General features: G+C 36.6%; 1 protein-coding gene across 2 annotated transcripts in view; it reads right to left on the bottom strand.

The window, feature by feature from the left end:
* The window catches only part of chchd3a (coiled-coil-helix-coiled-coil-helix domain containing 3a), a 113922-nt gene that overhangs the window by 13752 nt on the left and 74208 nt on the right, over nt 1-25962 (bottom strand). For both annotated transcript variants that reach the window (XM_069192544.1, XM_015352454.2), the window contains exon 6: nt 15956-16026. In XM_069192544.1, coding sequence (XP_069048645.1) covers nt 15956-16026 — 71 coding nt within the window. The remainder of the gene's footprint in view (nt 1-15955; nt 16027-25962) is intronic.

Genomic DNA, 25962 nt, shown 5'->3' on the forward strand with positions numbered 1-25962 from the left:
TAACAAACATTACACAGCACAGTCCACTGAGTCACTGGCCTCACTTTCTAAACAGTTCATTCCCATGAAGAGACTACTAATTTATGCTCCAACGCTTTTCTCAAATGCCCTTACGTCTAGAGCTTCAATGTTCACATTCTTTGCAGTCAATAACAGGGATAGACAGCAGTAGTGGATCACCTGACTAATCATAACCCTCTAATAAAGGTTTGAGCCAACTGGTAAAAGAAAAAGGAATACAAGAGAGCTGCCCAATCATCAAACATTGCTTGAAGAAATGGGCATGGTCTAAATCAATGGCACTCAGGTAGTGAATTTTGTAATCTACTGTGGTACATTCCTTAATTAATCAAGTTATTCAACAATTAATCAATCAGTTAAAGAGCTTGTTATACAAACACCTTGAATGGATTGGAAGATCCAGTATTTGAGCAACAGGGATTTCTAACATAAACATGGATTGTAAACAGAAGAGAGGCTTAAACTAAAAGATAGATTCCTGATATGAATGCAGTCAGAGAGCATATTGTTGTCATTTGTCAAGGCTAATGTCTATAACATACACTTAGTATATCAAAAGACAAACAGAATAATAAAAAAATGAACAATACTGGGGTGCGATATTCATGTGTTCAGAAAAAAAACAGAAATTAAATTCTATCTCAGCATGAATACATTGTTGGATTATGCCTAAAACACGAAGACATCAGGACCATATTTATGAATTTAATATCAGGAATCTGAAATAAATTAGAAAACAATCTGTTTTTTACCACTTAAACTAAGACAACGTGGACAATAAATGCAATTAACATTTAATTTTAATACTTTCACAATTACTTTTTAAGTACAATTAAAATGCTCCACATGTGTCAAGAGAATTACAAAAGACAGCAGCTTTCGGAAAGGTACAAGAAGATACAGAAAAATAACACTGGGATGTTCAAAGAGTACCATATGTTTTTTTGGCTGTAACTGTTCCTGCTTAGAGATGACCGTGTCATCACTTGGCTCTAACAATGTTTGCAAAAGAAAGTCATTTGAAAAAGAGATAAAAAGGTCACTTAAAAGGTTAAACTGAGTGTAATCAAAGATAAAACCATTAATAAACCCTATTATAGTTTGGTAAATTCCTGCCCTGTTGTAATACTTCACAAAATCCATTAGATTAATAATTTACAAATGACAATTATGATACCTTTTCACTTAAAATCTTATGTTAGTTAGATAAATGTACAAAGCAGTTTGCATGCGTAAAGCCTAATGGGGATTAAAAACAGAGTTAATATAAAACTAGGTTCCTGTCTTTACTATTATCACATGATATTAAGACTAAAAACAGAGAAATAAGGCTTTATGTTAGATTGAAACAAAATGTATAAAAGCAATTAAATGTCAATGGGAATTATACAAAAATCAAATTTTATGTTTAACATTTCTCATCACACCCATGGCAATCATGCGTGTAGAAAACACTTTAGGTATAAATAACTCCTACAAATGACAAAGTTTTAACTTCAAAGCAGTGCTCTTCCACAGCTTGATTATGCTGACTGACAGACAGGCAAATTGGAAGTATATCAACTGGTGTTGATATATATTTGACAAGCTTTCCAATTGGTACAATTATTGGTAATAACCTAAATTAATTTACTTATATCTATTAGTAAAAATAGAAACCCTTATAAGCAAAATAATCCTTTTTGGCTCTTCTTATTTTTCTCTACCTTCATCTCTTACAGCAACAGTATTGTTTCTTCAGTGAAAAAAATACTTTTCTAAATGTTTTTCATTGGCTAGATATGAGAATAAGAATATACTTAGAAGATCAACAAAAATCATTAACCTCTTGAATTAGTAGGATTTGAGAAAACAGAAACAAGTGATCTTTAACAGTAACTTCAGCCAAACAGCAGAAATATATAATTTAAGTGAAAGAACATCAGTCTATAAGTAGCAGGAGTATAGATAGAGATAGATATTTTCCAAAACCGTACTAGATTCACATAGCTAGTAAAGTAGTTTTAGATGTACAGGTTAATTACTCTGTGCAAAACCACAAGTCCCATTGCTGAATGTAAGATAAGTTAGGACAAGTACCAATGTTAATGGCAATAATTTATACTGAGCATCAAAATTAACATCACTTATAGCAACAAATACAAAATGTTCAGGAATGTTCACTCACATTTTATAAAAATGTGACGTCAAAGGAAAATTAATTATCCTGATTAATATCTGTGATTAAAAGGGCTGCAGAACAGGGGGTGTCACCATGACGGTCCGAGGGTAGAAACATATGGCCAGCACTGGAAAAAATAAAAGTCATTTCTACAAAGCATGTGTCAGAAATGCTATTTATACCTGGATAATCATGTACCTGTACACTGGTCTCCGAGACCATACATCTCATTCCACTATTGTTTGATAGGTCTGAAGTCTGGCAACAGAGTGTCCATACTGTACCATTCCTGCCTTGCATTGCAAGACAGCTTTTGTTACACACTCTATATCAAGACATACACTTGATACGTTTACAGTTTAAATGATGTGTTCAATATTGACAATGAGAAGTACAATTGTTTGTGTGTTATTAGTTTAAGCAGATTGTGTTTGTCTATTACTGTGACTTAGTTGAAGATCAGACCACACTTTTATGAGCAATTAATGCGTAAATCCAGGTAATTCCAAAGGGTTCACAAACATTTTCTTACAACTGTACATTGACTTGCTTGAATATTGTTATTTCAGGATAAGACCACAAAAATATTAAATGAAATTCCATGCAGTTAGGTTATGATTAGTCAATTACAAGTGGAGTCCTGTGGGAGAGACACTCCTGCCTGCCTTGACTGGTCTGTTGTCCACAACAATTAACATACTGTTCTGCAAGACTGTGCCACAATTAACTGGCATCCATGAGTGTGCTTTAGACAAAATCCTGATTCATAGAGGACTTAGCACAATGCTGCCGAGCAGCACTACCTTTGACAAGAAGGGTATATTGCTTGATTTCTGTACTTTTCTTTCTTCATTTTCATCAGGCCTGACGTTCAACAGGTCAAATCAACTGATCACCCGAACAACTCTCATTACCACCCATAATGAGGTGATTAAGTGCTTTCGCAACAGTCAAAAGTCTCTCCAGTGCATCACAGTTTGTCATGATTGATCAATTAATCAAAATAATTTTAAAAACATTTCTACCTTTATTCCAATTTTTTTTTCTAAGACTGTGCAGAAATAGTGATGTTTCTTTAACATCATTCCTCTACAAATCCTTTAACAAAGCCACAGGCAGAAATGCAACTCAGTTTGAGTGTGAGGAAAATTGGGATTGTAGCCACAACAAATCTTATCCCACAGTAAAATAAAAAATTTGGGAATCTCTGTTTGCAGAGAACTGTAGAAATAAATCTGGCGAGAAACGCCTGTAGGAGCTGCAGCCATATTTGTCTCCACTATAAGCAAAAAGGAAAACTGAAAATAAATGCACACAGCCGCTTTTTATCATTAAAAAAAAGTTTAAGAAAAATGGAAACCGTTTTTAAATCTGTCTAAATTCTAGTCTTTTCTGCAGCTAAAGACTGGTGTATAATTAGGTATATGAATATTACTATGACGAAAAAGAAGATAAAGTTGTTGTATATACAGTATTACTTAACTGCCAACAGGAGAATTAAATGTCAGTTTTAGCAGATTCTGTAACTGACCTCGTTACCCATGTCTTTTCAATCCAAAAGTGACTCAGATTGTGGAAAACGGCACTTAACCCAATTATACAACTATTATAAACAGTTTCTAAGTGTCACTGAATGTAATAAGAATTACTTCACATTGTGTTTTATAATCGTTTAACTGGTCTATAGTAAAATTGCTATAGATTGCTATAGATTGCTATAGATTGCTATGGAGAAGCAATAGTAGCCTTTCTGTAAAAAATACTTACAGGCTTGGTTCCAACACTTTGTTTTGTTTATTGTTCATCCACAAAGGTGGAAACTTATTTTTGGCATCAGCATACAAAAGTACAAAAACACATAACACAACATAACAAACACATTAAAAACAAACAATAGTCTTAGACACAAAACAACACATACACACACATTTTGCTCTGCCCATATAACTACTATTGCACATAAGAAAACAGTCACTTTACTGTGTTTAAATGACTGATTCTCCAGGTAACAAAAGATTTCTTGTATACAGTTTTCTTGGATTTCTTCAATGTCTCTCAGTATATTTAAACACACATTCAGTACGGGGGTCGATTTTCTAAAATCAATGAAAAGAAGAAAGTAGGGGTGGGATGGATGGCTGATTTAAAACAGATTTAAAAATTAATAATGCATATACTGCATTTCAGAAAAAAAAACGAAACAAGAGAAACAATAGTATTAGTGCTATCATGAAACTAGTCATTAATTCCTGCACCCTTGAAATAAGCTTAGTCGTCTGGACTTTCCTGCTGCCACCCAAACTTCTGAAGAGGCAGTACAGAAAAGTCAGTGAGACTAGAGGTCTTGTAACCTTGGCTTGAGGGTCACACGTCTAAGAAAAGAAGGTAGAATGTCTCTCTCCAAAATGAGAAAGGCTGTGTCTGCAAAGTAATTTTAAATGCAATACACAAGCATCACAAGAATTCAAAAATACCTAGAATATTGTCTGATATTTTGTTTACATAATTCAATTTGCTTAAGTGCTTAGCCAATGAGAAAAATATTTTTTATATCGTTTTACATTTGCAGAAATGATCAGTTTCTTGCCTTTAGAGAGCATGTTTTCAGAAGCACAGAAATGGGAACAGAATAAGGGAATAGCATCATTCTCGCAACCACAGTTTCAACATACTGTATAAAAGATACATTAGAACGTAATAGGTTTAAGTGTTTCAGCTTCTATCTGATGTCTTTGTAAATTCTGCTTCCAACAAATTTAAATGATAATACAGAAGTAGTTTAGTTACACAAATCTATAATACTAAAACCAAAAGCAGTAGACATTAAGGAAGACATACAATAATTACTATATTTTTAAAAGGGCAGACTACATATAAGTATTTGGTAGCAAATACATGTATGTACAGTTCTCTATGTTTTTGTCTCTTGGCTGAGAGAAGACTTTCATTAATTTAAAATATCAAAAACCAAAGGAACACCCATCTAGTGCTGGTTGTAGACCAAGTCTAGCAGGTGTCAGCTGCAGCGAAGTCTTCAAATAAAACGTGCAAATCCCCAGTAGAGTCAGGGCAGGGAGTGCGCAAGAAGTGATGGGTACAACGTGATAAATATGGAAAATAACTTCCATTTGTCTCTCAAACTGTTGTAGAAAGCAAACGAGCATTTGGCTTGCAGTGGCTTTCTGATCCCAAAAATCGATCAAACACCTATTCGTCACGTAACGCAGTTTGAAACTTCATGCAATTTTACAACTGTTAAAAACAAAGAGGTTAATTGTATGTCTGGATAAAAATGTGCTGTGACAGAGGTCTAAATCAATTCTATTTAATGTAGCAACAGCAGCATCTGCGCATGCATCTCGCGATGTAATGAGATTGTGATGATGTACTGGCATCCTGCTGTGATCGCTTCATCATGCCAAATGTTCTACTGGGAATACAAGGGGGCAGCTGCACTGACCCCCTCTCCTGTGATTTACTTATGCAGAGACACAAATATTAACTGATTAGAGATTCAACTATCAGTGCCTCTCTTTGCATGAGGGGTGTCACGTCTGTTCCCAGTTTAAAAGCCTTCCTATTTGGATTATCATGTACTTTAACAGACGGAACAGATCAAATTAACAGATCAGTGGGATCTGATTCTGACACAAATTTAAATTGCATCATGAAGCTTTTTAACAACAGATTAGCATTGCTTCTTTTAGGAAGAGGAAAACTAGGAGTTCCTTAGCCTGCTGAAGTTCTTTTAAGAGGAATAATGCTTATTATTAGCAAAAAGGTTTTCTTTAGCTAAGAACAAAACTGACTGGTTGAAAAATACACAGCTCCTAGGAACATATGAATTTCCTTAGCGGGTCACACTGTGCCACAAGAAGAGTGCCTTGCAAAACAATTCCGACCCTTCCTATAGTGTCCCATTTTAAGCTTAATATTTTATCCATAACCTGAATGCTCAAATTGGAGACATCTGTGTGTAAGTTTAGTTATAGTAAAAAACCGAAGAGAAAAAAAATGAAATATGTTGATTGCATAAGTATGAAGACCATTAAACTCAATATGTGGAGGAACCAACTTTGGCAGAAACTCCAGCCGCAAGTCTTTTTGGGTCAGTCTTTACCAATACCAGCTTGGTGTAATTCATGTTCATTCTTCTTGACAGAGTTTCTCAAGATCTCTCAGATTACAAAGGGATTGCTTATGGACAGCAGTTATCAGGTGTTTGGCTGGACCAGTCAATAACATGCATTGCCTTATTCTTAAGACACTCCGTTGTCACTTTGACTTTATGGTTTGGATCATTATCCTGCAGAAAGATTAATGTTTGTCCTAGTTTTAGGTCAGACACTGGTTTTCCTTTTACTGTTTGACCATACTTTGCTCCATTTATGTTCTCAGGAGTCTAAATGAGATTCCCAGTCCCTTCTGATGAGAACATATATACATAATCATGCTGCCATGAACTATGTTAAGTTCTGCAACAGATATATTTGAATTTAGCCCATTAAGTTTCAGTTTGGTCTTGTCTGACCACAAAGCCTTTTGCCTCATGTTTGCAGTATAATTTCTGTGTTTTCTTGCAAACCACATACCAGAGTTGAGAAGTTTTTTTCCCCAGTTATAATCAGTCCCTCTTTGTGGAATAAGTGGGATATTTTGACACATGGACACTTTCGCCCATCTCAGGCATTGAACTTTTTCAAAGTCGCCATTGGCACGGTGACCACAGTGGGATTCTTAACCAATTTCGACCTTGCCAGGCAGAGGTAGTAGTGTCGGGGTTCCTTCCATTTTATAATAATCAACTTCACCATGCTCAAAGAGATATTCAGAGACTGAAATGTTTTTATACCTTTCTCCTGATTTGTGCCTTTCTACAACTTTACCCCCGAGTTGTTCTGAAAGCTCCATGGTTGAAGCTTTTCTTGAACTTTTCTGCCTGGCAGTGGAACCTTTCAGAGATACAGCAAATATATTTATTCTGAAATCATATGAATCATTTCATGAGTGACCTCAAAATTAATCTATTTTTTCCTTTACATCAATTGTTTAGGTTTTTGCTTTGTGTGCAGCATTGCATGAAATTTATTGGAAATTTACAAAATATCAATTATTGGTAATAAAATGTGAACCACTGTTTTTACATACAAAGGCAACTAATTGTGTGGCTAGGTGAGGCCATTTTGTGCACCTACATTAATTTAGATATCTGACAGCAAAGATTTGAAAACCTTTGCAATCATGACTTTCACATTTTTCTTTCATATAAAATGCAAAAAAGCTTGGAATGAAAGCACACACAACAAGAGTCACAAGTTGCAGAAACTCTAGGCCACCTTCCAAAGAGAGACATTACTTTGAAAACAGGTCCAGCCCAGCGGTGATGTACCCCAGGAAGTTCCTTAGACCTAAAAGCCTTTCTGTTTCTTGCTCATGCAAGCAGGTGGTGTTTCACCCTGAGGAAACTAATGTATCTTATTGACACCTTAAGAAGGCTCCACAGCCAAAACCTTGTTTTTCTTTTTCTCTTTTCAGCATGGAATAAACCTTTACTTGTTCTAATGTATCTTATACCTCTTTTGTGAATGAGCTACCTTTCATCTGCTGGAGGATGTGCTTAACCTCGAAGAATATAGAATATTGCTTCTATACAGTGCTGTGTCTGCTAAACCGAGAGGAAAATCAATGTTCAATGGTATTGCCATACTGTCATTTAAAAGCCTTTAAAAGTCTGGCGAGAGAAGCCTAAGGATAAGATCCTAACATGTTGCCTTGTTTTCTGTTATAATGTACATGTGAGTATATGCCACTGACGGAGCCACAAAGAACTAAGGAAATTATTTGTGAGGCTGCAGTGTGTGTCAACAGGAAAAAAAATTACATACTAAGATAAAGATATCCATAATTAACACAGGGCAAATGTATAATTATCATATTTCCACTGCACTGGAAACAGCACAAGATTTGTAGTTAACAAAGGTAATTAAGGGCACTGGAAAATAACTTATATTTAAGCAGTCAGGAGTGAATACTACAGTCACTACCAACCTCCAGTGAACATAGGTTATTCTACAATCCACATTTATCTATTTTACAATACCAATGAATGCCCTACAAAAACATTTAAAAAAACACCATATTACTGGGGCTTCTGGTGATGGTTTTTAAGAGATAAACACAAAGAAAATATTCATGACGTAAAGAGGAAGAACAGGACTAACCAGTTTACACTGACTTCACACCTTTTCCAGTGCAGTGCCCCATCCTGTCTCTATGAATGAGTTGTAAATGCAATGACCCCACCCTATTTCTGTACAAACTTGCTTGAAAGCATTAGATTCAGATGAGAAGAACAAAACACACAATGTGGACTTCAAAACACTAACACGGTAAAAAAACAATTGTTGCACACAAACAAAAAAATGAATGCCTCAGATCAAAATCTATTGTGTAATGTACTGTACTACAGCCAAGACAGTACTGGTGAAAAACAGTATGGAACAATAAACCATGTGTCTGATAAACTAGTAGTAATAGCCTTAAACAGTGAAAATCTGCTCTGTGTAAACTTTCTGACTTGCACATTTTGTACTTTTTGATTACATTAATAAGTCCTTGCATCTGTATGGTGCTTCTCATACACAAAGGAGGGGATCCTGTTCATCTACTACTGAAGCGTAGCACCCAGCTGGCTGAACCATCTGCCTCACTACTACACTGTGCAGGGGTATTACAGTGAACCAAACATTTCAGATTTTTTAATTCTAGTAAGCAAAAACACAAGGATAACCTATAAGGAAAATGAAGTCCAAGGTGATAGTCAAGATGGATTTAGAAAAGGTAGGTCTTGTTCAAGCAGTAATGGATGCACATAGTGCCTCCATTTAGATAGAAAGGTAATACTTTATTAATCCCGTAGGGAAACAGATTATTTAGATTTAGATTTTATCTTTAGATGATATTTTTCATATTATCAAATTACAAGCAGTAGGTATTTGGGTAATTTCATGTTTTAGAATGGAGAAATGTTTGATAGAAAACAGACGGCACAAGCAAGGCGTGAATGCTCAAATTTGGGTGAGTTCTTGGAGTACCACAGGGATGTGTACTAGGACCATAGCTCTTCCTAATTTACATCTACGATATGGGTCAGGATGCCATTATCTGGATCAATTCCAGAGAAGTATAACTTACTTTTATAAAGTAGCGAGCAAAATATATTTTAGCATACCATCCCTTGGTTTCAATTTTACGCTTTTAACTACCCCCAACATTTTGCATGCCTTTTCATTTGCTTCCCCCTATTTTCTAGATGTATATCCTATGTCAACGTAAACACCTAAATCTGTTTCACAAGTAGCTGATTCAAATTCTTGTCATTGATAACGCAGTATGCAGCTAGAATAGTGTTTGCTAGTTGAGTGAGTATAGTATTATTTTGGCTATTGCTTTTGGTAGTGGATGGTCTTTCATTATTGAAGATGACCGATAAGGGAGATAAGAGGCCTGTAACTGTATGTGAAACTAAAATGTCAAATCAAAAGGTGGCTGCATAAGAAAAGCTGAAAGATACTGACTGTGAAAGGTGATTCTTAACTTGATTTGAGATTTGACAAATTTAGAATTCATTAAATGAGACAGTGAAAAACAAAGGTGATCAATTACTTTGGTTGTGTAATAAATTCACCTTCAGTTTAGTTACGAGATGCAGTTCTTAAATACAGTACAAAATAACTACCACACAGAATACCACAGCAAAGACTTCTCTCATCAACAGAAAGAATTGTTTCCTCATTGCCTACCTGCCTCTACAACATACAGTATAAAAACAATCCAGAAATAAGGAATTAATTACGTTCAATTCCCAATTAACAAGCAGCACCTTTTACTTTACTAAACTAAAGATTTTACATTTTTATAGATTGGTAGTATATGAAACGAGAACTACAATTTGAATAAACATACTGTCAACATACCCAAAGACGACAACAGAAGTAAACTGCTTTATCACCACACAGTCTGACCTTGATTAAGAAACAAATAGCTGAAAATGGATAGCTAAATGCTTTCCCAATCAGCAAATGATTGCTGATGTGTAATTTAGGTTTCCAAAATCCCTTCCAGGGATTCGTCCTTTTTTATTCTAACTCGTCCTTTTTTATTCTAACTTTTCTAACATTCATTTTTAGCAGGGCAAACAAAGCTTAATCACAAAATAAGATCTTTTACACAAGACAAATAAAAGTTTCTTTATACTGAGAGCCCAATTGATAATAGCTGTGCGTCATAATCTGTGAAATTAGTTAATCACTCTTAATATCACCTAGGAAATGCAGCTGATTTGACCAGCTTTTGTGTAAAACCTACAAATTGTAAAAACAAGTTCATAGCCTGTACAGGCTTCCAAACACCCCTGGCCCATATTAAACTACCTCTATAACCTTGCCCTTGTTCTGCCACTCATAAAAAAGAAAAGACAAGAACAGGAAATGGATAGGTGCCTAATGATTGTGGCTATATTGATAAGGTGTAAAGAAAACAATGATCATGGATGCCATGAGCACAAGAGGTATTTGATATAACTTTAAAATGTTTATCAAAGTTTAAGAAACGCAACAGATGCATTTTTTAATTCTCTAATCTGTGCATTTAGTCTTTAAGCCAATATAGACGGTTGTATGGAGCAGACTGTTTCAATTCAACAAATGAATCATAACTATAAAATAATAATTACACTCTAACAAGACAAAGATCATAAAGCTAGACTGAGCACTGGGACAATAAGATGTCACAGGGAACAATACCGAACAGAGTAGTTAGCAAGTATGGACTGAAGAGGTTCTTAGATACATTATTTGCGGCAAGTATTTAAATGAAGAGGTCCAGAATGGTTAACTGCAGAACAGTGAGTGACTGGGTTGCTAGCAAGAGATTACAAGTCCATCATGATCACTCCACTACAAACTATTAGGGGAGAAGGTCTCTGAAAACATTTTGAAAATGTGTACTTCTAAACATTTTCAAAATGTATGTGATGTCATCAGCAATCCAGAGGGGTGTATATAGAAAGCAAAGTGCAGGAAGAATATATTGTATATACTCACAGGTATCCTTTGTGTACAGACACATGGCAGAATGTTCAGTAAGAAAGCTGAAATGTTTCACTTCTAAACATCAGCAACTTCGGGAACTTGGAAGAAAGTGAATGAAACAGTCCCGAAAGCAGATGAGGACACTGGGCATACGTCACAAAACTGCTTCAATTCACTTTTTACACTTAAAATAATGTGACACATGAGAATAAAATGCTGTGGAAAATATGCTAATATTCTGAATGTAAATAAAGAAACAGCATACAATGACATGAAACATACTAGATTTTACAGTATTTTGTGTCTCTTAAGATTAATATTAAACACTGTTGATATGATAACAAAGACTTTGCCTTATAGAACTGTGAATCATGCATTGGGACGTTTCAACACCCACGAAAGCTGAAGGCATGAAAGTTTTTTTTTGACAGAGAAAAATCCAATCCTTCTGTTCCTTAATTCAATATTTCCCCTGCCCTTGTGACCCAGGGGAAGGGAATAACACTATTGTAGCTGCTACATATCCTTGTACCAGTCTTCCAATTAAAGAATAAAGAATATATATGTAAAATGTAATTAGTTGCTAAAAGCTGAAGTCAGTGATCACAGCCCTACTCTTCCTGTAATATCAGACTCCGTTATTCTTGTGTAAACTTTTCATTACAAAGCATACATCTTTATAATCTAATCACTTGACTCTTAATGCTGCATCTTGTAATACAAGCCCTGCATTAGCACAGGCAGCATGTCACATTAATGTTCTTTTAACACAATTTATGTACTGTAAGAGCTCCTAGAATTGCTCATTTAGATTTTGATCCATTTTTTAACAGTTCTTCGTAGACAAAATAATTTTTCATGGTCATTTTCATTAAGAATTATGTACCAAAGATTACTCCAATTATGTTTACGTGTACACTTTGTGATTCCTAAGAATGCATTTACTTAAAGTGTATTTTCTTATCAGTCTTCACAACTGCTCTGTGAAATGAACTTAATATTATACACATTTGTATGTAAATTGCAGGGTCTATCTTAATTTCTTTTAGTATGCAGATGGAGTGAAGAAATGTAAAGAAGTATACACCATCTGGCAGCCGCTGATTAATAATTCTGGTGCATACAGTATTTTGGTATTCTGGTATGTATTTTCTGTGTAAAAAACATTTAAATAAGGAAAAACATTTCAGCTATGATCACAATCATTATTACTACAATTTCGGTGGTAAAGGCCATTTAAACAGACATAACACACACGACTGTACATATACACTGTAGCTGGTTGACACTGCAAAAGATTTCCAACAATGAATCCTGTCACTTCTGGCAATATCATAGCTGAAGATATTAATTTAAATGTCAGCTTAATCAAATGAGTATAACACAGAAAACAGATATTCAACATAACGCTATGAGAAATATAGTGAAACTCTTAGAGTGACAAACTATTTTTAGAGTGTAAGTCATCTTAATACTTAAGTGGAAAATATGCTTCTGACAGTGAGAAAGACAAGACTGAAGAGTCCCCTTATGGTTGAGAGGGCACACCATGAGGTATGCAAGACAAGTAATGTGGCTGGGACTTTGCCACTGTAATGTTTATTCTTTAGAGCTCAAAGAGAATGCTGGACTACACTTGCTATCCAATACAAGGCATCCAGGAATTGCGTAAACTGAGGTAGACAGAAAGAAAGGAAGATCAGTCAAAGTATCATACCTCTCAACCCTGTCTCCCCCAAACTACTGATGTATTTATCATTCCCTTTTGTTTTGATTTTTGCTTACAACATCACCATACATGCACAAAGTCTAATACAGTGTATATATTTTTCCTAGCATGTATTGTCAAACGTATTTGGGCAGTTAAAAAACAGCGACTTACATAAATTCCAAGTGAAATTACTGAAAGGTACATTAGCAATTGTCCTTTATGTTATGGCAACAAAATAGAATGCAATGTGCACAATGCAACAACTAATTTGCCAGCAGCCATGTCACCCTGCAACACACAACTGGCTACCCACTGAAGCTCAGCAGGTGTGAGCCTGGCCAGTACCTGGATGTGAGACCTCCTGGGAAAAACAACGGTTGCTGCTGGAAGAGGTTTTAGTGGGGCCAGCAGGGGGCGCTCACCCGGTAGTCTATGTGGGTCCTAATGCCCCAGTATAGTGACGGGGACACTATACTGTAAAAAGGTGCCGTCCTTCGGATGAGCCATAAAACTGAGGTCCTGACTCTCTATGGTCATTAAAAATCCCATGGTGTTTCTCGACAAGAGTAGGGGTGTAACCCCGGCGTCCTGGCCAAATTTCCCATTGGCCTTTACCAATCATGGCCTCCTAATAATCCCTCTCTATAAATTCACTCTGCTCTCCTCCCCACTGATAGCTGATGTGTGGTGAGAGTACTGGCGCACTATGGCTGCCGCTGCATCATGCAGGTTGGAGCTGCACATTGATGGTGGAGGGGATCCCCATTACCTGTAAAGCGTTTTGAGTGAAGTGTCCAGAAAAGCACTATATAAGTGTAAGAATTTTTAAATTTAATAATAATAATACTAAATTTTTAATACCATTTTGCACAACCCATCTTTGTTACCTTTTCAGCTTGTAATAATTTTCTTGTTTTAAAATTCATTTCTGACATTTTTCAGGTTCAATTTACCTGCTCTTAAAGGGTGTACAACTATGAGCTAAGTGACGAACTTTCTTCTTGACAAGAGTAGTCTTTAAGACAATCGATAGTATGGAATTGAAGACTGGGGGATCGAGGCTAGGATTAGGGTACCCGTCCTGCTGGGATACAAACTTCCACCAAATAAGTCTTTTAGAAATGGCTAACAATTAAAATTGCACAATTCTTTATATATTTTAAGTTCATTGACCCTTTAATACAATATATATAACCTCGTTGAAGAGAAGCTCATAATGAGCAGTCTCTACTTGAGTCCTCCTCTTTTCCAATTCAAATATATTAAAATCTAGATTCTAGCTTTAAATCTGTAAGAATATATTTTGGATGAAGAAATAATAAGCATCCTTCACGTATTCAATGGAATACATCTGTGTATTTTTAAGCAAAGGTTTACATTTTGGTTTTCACAAAGGACAGTCATCTTAAGGAATCCAATTATTTGCTCGTGCATTTCATGACCACCTTCTCGCAATTCCTGTGCCACCTATCACGCAATAATATGCTTTCCAGAAAATCTGCGGATGACCCTGTTCTCCTATTTTACTTTTTCTAAATTTATTTTTTCAATAGAGCATTAAGGTATTAAGAGAAATTGCTTTCTTTATTGTTCTTTTAAGTACCGAATTGTCTGTGACTACATGTATATATATTTAGGGGCATTGGATATTCATGAATAATCCGTGAACCGGAAAGTCTTCAATTTCTTTGGTTTTCTGTAACCTCACTTTTGGCTATTTGTATTCTGGAATTATCAAAAAAAAACTGTCCCAGTATAAACTACTCACGCAGCATGCAGCAAGCAAGGTTGCTTACTGCTTACTTCACTTGCAAAGTGAAGGTGATGTGAACAAAATAAATTATTGCACGGATTCGCCATTTGGATGAGATGTACATCTACAAACATGATTACTGGATTTGACAGTAGAAACCTGATGTTTCATGCAGGGTCTGGCTTACTGCTCTTGGCTGAGAATAAGGAAAAATACTGCCAGTTGTACTGTATCTTTAACAATACTGCTGAAAGACTTCTATAAAAACACTTATAATCATACATATATTCCTCATATTCTAAAAGCAAGAATTATGAATGCAATTTTATAATGTACTTCATACAATTAAACTGTAATAGTTGATGCCATGATTTATTGAAGAACACAAAAAGTGTAATATGCACCATGTTACAGAAAAGAATGGTGATCACAAAGCAAAGACAAGGGAAAACAAGGGTAGGCTGTACGGAGGTTTTGAGAATGTATGATATTTTTAAAAAACATCATTAAAATTTACAGCAGTCAAACTACTACATGCCCATGTAAAGATACAGCTATCTTAAAATTTTTGTTGCTGCACTTCTATGAGGTCTAATTCTCGTGGACTTCGGAACACTGTTTCCCTTGAAAAAGTCATTTACCACAAATATTTATGTGAACTGTATTACTAACTGTTCAGACTTAAGTTTAAAATGCCTACACGAGTTATTAGGAACTAAACCCCAGTTGTTTAGTTTATCAATTTGACCAATGTATTAGATTATTCCTTATTTCTAACTGTTCACAATGGGACTTTCTTTGGCTCTATTATGAGGACACAAACCAAATTACATCTTAAAATAGCACATAAAATACCTGGGGTTTAACACTTTTTAGAAAAATAATAAACCTTGATATATACAGAAATGGCAATACAGAGGTGAGGACGAGCCTTTAAGCATCATACAAATATACTGTATATACTGTACCATGCTTGAGAGTGGCTAAGTGGTTTGCCTCCATGAGTAATACAGTAATATAGGAAGTGTATTGGTAGGTAACACTACGTGTTGGAAGGATATGCATTCTTATATTATTTTGAACAATCCTGCACAAAAACTAAATTCAAAACTAAATGTACAAAAAGAAGACTGTTTATCACACTTAAAAGTTGTTCAGAGTACATTTTAAACATGTTATTAAAAATTCAATAGTAAAAGAGGAATTTAATAACTTACTTGAATTTTGCCTCGACCTCATTGACAGCCTGCTGATATTGTTCAGTCGTGACTTTATAGAACTGTGCACTCTGGAGAATAGGAGAACAGATATGAGAAAAAAAAGATAAATGAATGCTATGTATAAATAACATGAATATAAAATTGTGCCAGCTATGAAACCTTTTGCCATGCAGCCATCTTGGGCATCAAATTAATGTCAGGATCAAGTTAGGCAGTTGGAACAAAATCAATGGATGCGTGACTAGACAGCAGGATGATGTCTGAACCTGAATATAGGGGGTAGGTCACTCTTGGAAATGATGAATGGTGCTCAGTCCCACTGTCATCTACAGCATGCTAACATCTGCTGTAATCTTATTTGGATGGTGATTTATCTTTCTTTTATCTGATCAATAGAAATGAACATAACAGTTGTAGGGATCAATAGTCATTTTTTATCGTTTTAGGACTGAAAGTCTCATTTCTGACACTGCCTCTTCTTTTGAAAAAAGCAGATTTGCCCTTTTGATTGCGGTTCAAATGATCAGTCAAGATTCTGTACGCTGTGGATTTCTAATTTCATAGCTAACCAAAGCTATCAAGAAATGGTTTGTCATCTCAGCCAAGATTTTAATTTGTTTTTTACCTTCTTTATGAATTACTTGTGACCCTTTCATTCTTTGGTCTTCACCCACTCTTTTAGGAAAACAAAAGCCTTTGATAGCTATTCAGCAGCATTCCTTGGAGGAATGATCTCTTACATCAATATCACAATAAATCCACCTCTTCTGCAATATTTTATACTGTAAATTTATCCACATTAGTTTACCTTACGAAATCAGTGTTTTCTTAAAAACTGATAAAAGTTTCCAAAACATTAAATAATGTTGGGTGATTTAATTCTGGGTTGAATAAATCTATATAAAAATACTGAAAATGTATTTAATGGAATGCATTGAAAATGGATGATCTTTGCAATCAAGAAAAAAAATCAGGTTGAAATTGGTTTTAAAATACTGTACACACAACTATATCCTCTGTTTTAGATTAAAATCAATACACTCAAAACTACCAATTGCTTAATGTGGCAAATACTCTTAAAACAATCAGGTGGATAAAAATCACACATTTAGATCATTCCTCTAATCCAAAACACTTTCAAGTTGCGCTGGAAAAGCACGTATTAACTGCATACAGGCCTTCGGAAAAATGATACTTGACATTTTCAATCTATGCTCTTTGAGCAAGAGAAAAATTTGACTATTACCTCAAAATAAAGTATGGAGAAGAGCAGGGAAAGTTTGTGCATAATTCTTAAATCATTGGCAAAAGGGATTAGTACATTCTTTCCTTAAACTAAATGTTTTAGGACATCTAGCCTAAATTCCTTCTACGTCACTGCAATACATATTACCTACCATATTTATTTCCTAGCAACAGTTTCTGGAAATGTGTTAAAAACGGTTTACTTAATAATAACAATTCCTTACACTTATATAGCGCTTTACAGGTAATGGGGACCCCCCTCAATACCACCAATGTGCAGGACCCACCTGGGTGATGTGATGGCAGCCACAGCGTGCCAGTACTCTCACCACACATAAGGTATCAGTGGGGAGGAGAACAGAGTGATGAAGCCAATTCAAGATGGGGATTATTAGGAGGCCATGATTGGTAAAGGCCAATGGGAAATTTGGCCAGGATGCCGGGGTTACACCCCTACTCTTCTCAAGAAACGCCCTACTTATCTCTAACAAAAGCTTAGTCATTTTTAAATATACTAAAATTAATTTATCAATATATAATTACATTATTTAAGTATTTTTTGGCAAATATCTGAATTATATACTTTCAATTGTCATAAGAGTTTATGTTTTATCTTGTAGGTTTCTACACAGAATAGTAGCTGATGTCACTTTAAATCAGACACATTAAAAGCCAGGTAGTAATGTATTTTAATAGCTGAGAGCAATTAAACCTGTCATGATTTAGCACTCATCTAGACAAGAGAAGACCAAGCAATAGAATTTCTACATACTCTTGCGGATGCTGAGCATCCAAATAAGCCACTATTTGTGCATGTACGTTTTACAAAAATAAATATAGGGACTGTTGATACTGATTAAACATTTGTGGTATCTTTTTTTAATTGTTCTTTCATGCCTGTCCATAAATACTGTATACTCACATGACTTTGAATATTATACACACACTAAATCGTCTTATTACTAAGGGAGATGACTGGCCACAGTCGAAGAACTGATTTAACCTGCTGAACATCAGGCTTGGAGAAGACCTAGCAAGAAAAACACAAGAACCAACATGCGCTGCTCATCTAGAGGAGATTCATGCCATCGGCATATATTAGACACTGAACTAAGTCCAGCTGAACTAGGAGACTGCAATGCTGCTTGCTGTCTGAGGTGTTCACAGTCAGCAATTTGTAACCTGGCAAGACGTTACAGCAAAATGCAGTTCAACAGTTACAGGCTTTGATCTAGGAGACATGCATCATGACACATCTCCAAGTGTCATCATCCACATTTAATGGTTTTAGTAGCTTGTAATGATTTATAGCAATCTGCCTTCTTGGCAATACACTGATCAAGCAAGTCCTGTGACCTCACTTTCTCCTGTCTACTAAAATGAAATGCTCGTGTAATAATTTTCTACGGATGTCCTACTCTATATACATGAACCCCACTGAACATTTGTGCTGAACATTGAGCTGGGACATGTGACATTTAGGGCTCATAGACCAGTGAATAGGCATATGCATCACAGACTTGCACTGTACAACCATGTTGATCAAACTGTTGAAGACAAATTTTAACTAGAATAATGAATTCATTTATCATGTGTTTGTGTGTGTTTAATAAAATGCCAATGCATCTACGACAAAAACGACATAGCATATAGCAGATAACTTTTAATGCTCTGTATCTATTATATATACATAATAAGAGGGATTGGCAACTTAGATGTATATAATGCTTAGTCTATCATATTATGTGTATCTTGAAAATAGAAACATATTCTATTTCAAATAAATAAAATGGAACACAGAAAATAATCTTCAATGTAATGAAGATGCTTATAGTAGTATCTGACAAACATATTTGGCTGATGAACCCAATTTCAAGCCACCATTTTTTGAGGACCTTGATTGTTCCCCCTTTCCCATTGGTCCATCATTACATCATTCTTTCTGTGTGACATCATCTTCAATTATCTCTCGGCCAATCAGAACGCAGATTATTCGGTATATTAGTTGGAGGTTTTTTGAAGGATGGGGGGCCTTTCGGTCCCGCTCGGCTCAGCTTCGGTTTTGCTCCGGCTTCGCTTCGTTCGTGTTTGTTTTCGTATAGCTTTGACTTTTGTTGGTTTGTGTTCGACTCTTTGTACTTTTGTTTGTTTGTGTTTGTTTATTTTGCCATTACCTTGCCCTAACGGGTTATATGTTCAATCTCTGTGTTCTTTTTTACCCTGTTACTTATGTCTACTCTCGTTTGTATTTGTAGTTCACTTGTGTATTTGTGTGAGCTTTTGTGTATAGGATTAGTTTAGGTTGTTGTGTACATTTCTACACAAGTAGTTGATCTTTGAATTAGTAACACTAGTTAGTACGGATAAGTGCTGTTTGTCTTGTATGGTTTTGGGTAGTCAGTGAAGGTTAGCTAGGGCATTTGAAGACGCTGAGGAACTTAAATTTCTTCTGCACCCGTGCTTCTCTTATTTAAGAGGTCACACAATCCTCATTATTGATAATCCTAATTACTGATAATTGATGAAACAGTCATTTCATCTGTGGGAAGCTATAGCATTACGTAACAACTCCTTTTTGAAAAGTGACTTTGAATCACTTTGCATTGTGAAGAAAGTTTCATTTTTAATTATGTATTTTCTAAAGTAAACAGCAGTTTGCCTTTTTGTAGGTGGATTATAGTTGAGACAAGGGCTTATTATTACTATTTTACTATTATTTTAAAGAAAATCTTGGATACATGTCAGAAGAGTTTTAAGTTCGTTTATTGTTATATGTACAATGAAATGCTTACTTGCGTGTTTTCCTCACATGACAAATGACATAACAGATGACATAAGATTGACATATGGCCAGTAGCCGTATCACCCTGCAACTCACAACTGGAAACCCACTTCAGCTAAGCAGGTGTGAGCCTGGTTAGTACCTGGATGGGAGACCTCCTGGGAAAAACTAAGGATGCTGCTGGAAGTGAAGTTAATGGGGCCAGTAGGGGGCACTCACCCTGCAATCTGTGTGGGACCTAATGCCCCAGTATAGTGATGGAGACACTATACTGTAAAAAGGTGCCATCCTTCGGATGAGACGTAAAACCGATGTACTGAGTCTCTGTGATTAAAAATCTCAGGGTGTTTCTTGAAAGGAGTAGGGGTTCCCCAGCATTCTGGCAAAATTTCCCATTGGCCTTTAGGTATCATGACCTCCTAATAATCCCCATCTCTGAAATGGCTTAATTGATCTTTTCTTCTCCCCACTGATAGCTGGTGTGTGGTGAGAGTGCTGGCGCACTATGACTGCCAATGCATCATCCAGGTGGGGCTGCACATTGGTGGTACTGGTGGGGAGTCCCCATTACCTGTAAAGTGCTTTGAGTAGAGTGTCCAGAAAAGCACTATATAAGTATAAGGAATTACTTGTTGTTGTAGAAAATGACATAACAAATGACATCATAATTCTTGGAGACTGGAACAGGGTAGCAGCAATTATTTAACCAGCATTTAGAAAGCAGCTGTATGCAAAATTCAGCAGTGGTAGTATTTTCAGTTCAGTTCAAAATACAAGTGGCGGCAGTATTTTGAGTTCAGTGCAAAACAGAGGGGTGTAAGTGGGGGGAGGATTTAAGAGGTGGAGTTTAGGAGTCTTATGGCTGTGGGGTAGAAGCTTTCTTTGAACCTGGAGGCCTGGCCTAAATCTGACAGAAGGAAGAGAGAAAAGTACACTCCCAGGGTGGTTTTGGTCTTTGATTATATCATCCTCTGTTCTGAGGCAGCATGTGGTGAAGGTGTTCTGGATGGAAGGGAGTTCTGTACCAGTGATGACCTCAGCTGTCTCCACCACCTCCTGTAATTTTTTCATTCATGAGTTGAGCAATTGCCATCCAAACTGTAATGCATCCAGTGCAAATACTTTCTACAGTGCATCTGTAGATTTTAAACCACTATATATATTTATTAGAGAATGTTATTAGTTAAAATATTTTGAAAGCAAAATATTTGATAACTTTGCTAAATATCTTATATTTAATAATGACTTAACATGTTCATATCATCCAGTTTACAAACAGGATCCAAATATTTTAGCAAAGCTAAAATGACCATGGTTTAAAATGCAGATTTTATATTTCTAATCTCAAGTAAAAAGGTCCCAGTTTGGCATCATCTTAAATACATCAGTTTCCTGGAACCCAGTGTCAGGATCATTATTGTAATTTAGACAAACACAACATGTCCATGCATGGTGCAACGCGTGGTGCAACAATGTATCTACCATCACGAAACACTGCTCACCTGCTCTGGAATTTTTAATGATCAAGTGCCGCCCCTTCTATCTGCCAAGGGAATTTACAACTTATTATCACCGCCGTCTATATCCCCCCTGACGCTAATGGCAAAGAAGCACTAGAGGTACTGTACACTGCCATAAGCAAACAGGAATCTGCACATCCTGACGCAACCTTTATCGTCGCGGGCGACTTTAATGAAGCAAATCTCAACTCCGTTCTCCCAAAATACCATCAGCATGTCTCCTTCCCAACGAGAAGAGAAAACACTCTGGACCACATTTACACCAAGATTCAGAATGCTTACATGGCTGTACCCCTCCCTCACATTGGAAACTCAGACCACACCACTCTGTTTCTCCTCCCGCCATACAGACAGCTGCACAGGCGAGTGAAACCAGTGGTCAGAACTGTGAAAGTGTGGCCTTGAAGGAGCTGAATCAGTCCTGCAGGACTGTTTTGAATGTACTGACTGGAATGTGTTTAAAGAGGCAGCCACACAGGGATCATACACCGACCTACAGGAATATGCATCATTAGTCACTAGCTACATCAGGAAATGTGCTGGCAATGTTACACTCACAAAAGAAATAAGGACTTTTCCTAACCAGAAACCATGTATGAACAGTGAGGTTCGCATCCTAATCAAAGCAAGGGATGTAGCATTCAAATTGGGCAATGAATCAGAACTAAGGTCAGCCAGGATCAAACTAAACAATTGTATTTAACATGCAAAAAACACACTCAAACAGGAATTAGAGGAACACTTCACCATTAATGACCCAAGACGTATGTAGCAAGGTATACAGGCCCTCATAGAATACAAGAGGAAGAACATCTGTGTATCTGCCTATGATGCCTCCCTGCCTAACAAGCTCAACACCTTCTATGCTACACAGAACCAGTCAACAGAGCTGCACCCTCCGCAGCTGACCAGCTGCTCTCACTGTCTGCAGATGAGGTGAGAAGATCTCTGCTAAAAGCGAACACACGCAAGGCTGCAGGACCTGACGGCATACCCAGTCGCGTCCTCAGAGCCAGCGCTAATCAACTGGCAGGTGTATTCACAGACATTTTTAACATGTCCCTGGCCCAAGCGGTTGTCCCCACCTGCTTCAAGACAACCACCATCATCCCAATACCGAAGAAGACCACAGTGACATGTCTTAATGACTACCGACCGCTGGCACTAACACCTGTCATCATGAAGTGCTTCGAGAGGCTGGTCATGAAGCACATTAAGACACCATTCCGAACACACTGGACCCATACCAATTTGCCTCCCTGCCCAATACATCCACAGATGACACAATCCCCATTGCTTTACACACTGCCCTATCCCATCTGGATAAAAAGAACACATACGCAAGACTACTATTCATCGACTTCAGCTCAGCTTTTAACACTATCATTTCAGAGAAACTAGTCAAGAAACTCAGTGCACTGGGTCTCAACACCACCCTCTGCAACTGGATTCAGGAATTTCTGGCAGGCAGATTTCAGGTTGTCAGGCTTGGAAGCCACACCTCCAGCACACTAATTCTGAACACTGGGGTCCCCCAGGGGTGTGTGCTTAGTCCACTGCTCTACTCCTCTACACCCACGACTGTAAGGCCAAACACAACACCAACTACATCATCAAGTTTGCCGATTACACCACAGTTGTAGGTCTGATCACAGACAATGATGAGAGGGCTACAGGGAGGAGGTCAATCTCCTTACAACATGGTGCGAAAACAACCTCACCCTCAACATCAGCAAAACCAAGGAGCTGATCGTTGATTTCAGAAAACTGCAAAATGGACATGCTCCTATCCACATCAATGGGACTGGAATGGAAAGGGTCAGTAACTTCAAATTCCTTGGCGTCCATATCATCGAGGACCTCACATGGTCTCTCAACGCCACCTGTCTGATCAAGAAAGCGAAACAGCACCTGTACTTCCTAAGACGGTTGAAGAAGGCTAAGATATGTCCCCAGATCCTCACTAACTTTTACAGATGCACTACAGAAAGCACACTGACAGGCTGCATCACAGTGTGGTATGACAACTGCAGTATTGCTGACCGCAAAGCCCCACAGTGGGTGGTGAAAACTGCCCAGTCCATCATTAGGGTTGCCCTCCCATCCATCCAGGACATTTATGACAGACAGTGCTTGAATCATCAAAGACTCCACACACCCCAGCTACAGACTGTATGACTCCCAACCTCTCTCACCTACGATCTAAACCTCACAGTGCCTTCTTTATCAAAAACTCAAACACACATTGTGTAATCTACCTCTACCTCACATTTCAAGAAGCTCACTCCTCATAATTTTCTATCCTTTATTTCATTCTGTTGATGTATGCTTTTTCCACATCTGATGTTGTTTTTGCACATTACCTGTTATCTGTTGTTCTTTCGCACACTGCCTGTTGTGTCTGTCTTTCTTTTCTTATACAATTGTATTGTTGTGTTTTGTCCTACTTATCGTCTGAGAGCTAGCTGAATAGCATTTCGTTATACCATACACCTGTATATGAGTATAATGACAATAAACTTGAACTTGAATGTTACTTTGCGTAACAGTCTTCGATAGTAATGCATTTCTGTCTTTGAGAGAGAGATAAGAGAGTCAAAGTCATGGCATTGTGCAGATCAATGGGGGAGGGTAATTATTTGATGGTGATGGGCAGTGAATTTGGCTCATTTCCTGTTGGTTATCTTCTTGATAAAGGCCAATATTGACAGCTTTACATTCCTTATCTCCCATCCTGTTGATGCCCTTCATTTATCTCTGTGTTGTTTACATAGGAATTAGTGACAGCTGTATTATAGGAGAAGCATAACACTGCAAGACCAAAGTCAAATAAAACCTTAATTTTTTTTGACTTATCAAAGTTAACTCTTTAACCAAGAGTCACTTTTCTGGCTAAAGCCAATGCATTTTCAAGGCTATGAGAATTTCAAAAACAAATTTAAAACATTTGCCTCAAGATTTGTTTACTTTGTCTTAGTAGTATGCACTTCTATGTTGTTTTGACTGGCATCTAATGTGTTTACTTCTGAGACAAATTATGTTTCCCAGCAACCAATGAAAGGTGAAAATTAAAAACAACACGTGATACGGAAATTTCCAGTGCTGTCTCTTAGGACATATTCATATCAGATTGGCCTGGTACCGATGTAAGAGTTAAATTATGTTTACTTCTAACTGATGGCTTGTAAGAAAGAATACATGAAGGAGAACCGACATTCTGAGCTATCGACTTCTGAGGATCAAACCTTGACAAGCTGTGGACCTGAAAACATGAATGTCAAGAACAATGCTTTTCTACCCTATTTCATATTAAGCTATATTCCCAGACGAGACATACCGTCACCTCACAGAAAAGCCAGCTGTTGTGGTATTCAGGCATGAAAGGAAGTGCTGAGTAGTTGTTTTTAACCACATGCAAGGAAAAATGTCTATTGATAATCAGCTAGTGCACACTGCCAAGAATATTCATCTAGATCAATACCAATCTCTGCAGACTGGGTGGGACTGAATAGAGTAAGTTCAGTGGAGCTTCTTTTAATACAATTTAAAATGACATTTCAAAATTTAGGGCTGGTCTCATAGACCAGGATTAGTATTAGTCCTAGACTTGTTTTCTTGAAATAAAACTTGAGTAATCCAATAGCAGTACCACTCTGGGTTTATAAAATCCCTGGCCAAAGGGACTATCAAACAGTTCTTGAGAAATATTTCTAAGGTACACTTTCTACAAATACCTGATGATCTTCATCTGCAATGCAACTGAGCATTTGCAAGTAGCTCACTGAAATAAACAGGATATGAAATGTCCCTTTTGTTCCTTAACATTCACTTAAATTACTTTAGAAATCATCAACTGCAGAATTAAATCTGCTTTTCTGAAACCTACTTTATTGATTTAGCTTAGAAAATATAGTAGATCAAGGTTGTAACATAAATACGATGTAACTAACATTGATATGATTTTATAAGATTACTTTCATTATGAAAGTTTCTGGAATACAGCATTTCCAAACACAAAGATAAAGACCTTAAGTGCAAATTAAGTTAACCATGTGTCACATAGTATCCTTATTGAAAGTGTTTAAATTCAAAGAGGCCTTTACCATTTTGTTCCACTTCCTTAGCAAATTTTACAAATTTCAAATTTCCAGATTCTCAGTGTTTCATGCATTCAGCAACAACCTCATTAACCAAAAAAATATAAGAAATAATGAAAATGAAATGCCTTCAATTTTACCACTGGGTGACTGAAAACAATTCTAACGTAAAATGCATAATCACATAGCTAAGTCTATGAATAAGCAAAATACAGAATTATTAAAAAGACTTTTTAAAAATATTGAACCCACAAAGTATATGTATTGTGTTATTGTTATGTATGACTTGTACATTCTTTAATATTCACAAATTGGAAAACCTTCAAGCACAACAGTCAAATTTCTGGATGCTGACACCAC

Source organism: Lepisosteus oculatus, chromosome 7 (genome assembly GCF_040954835.1).
Source record: "Lepisosteus oculatus isolate fLepOcu1 chromosome 7, fLepOcu1.hap2, whole genome shotgun sequence".
Taxonomy (NCBI): domain Eukaryota; kingdom Metazoa; phylum Chordata; class Actinopteri; order Semionotiformes; family Lepisosteidae; genus Lepisosteus; species Lepisosteus oculatus.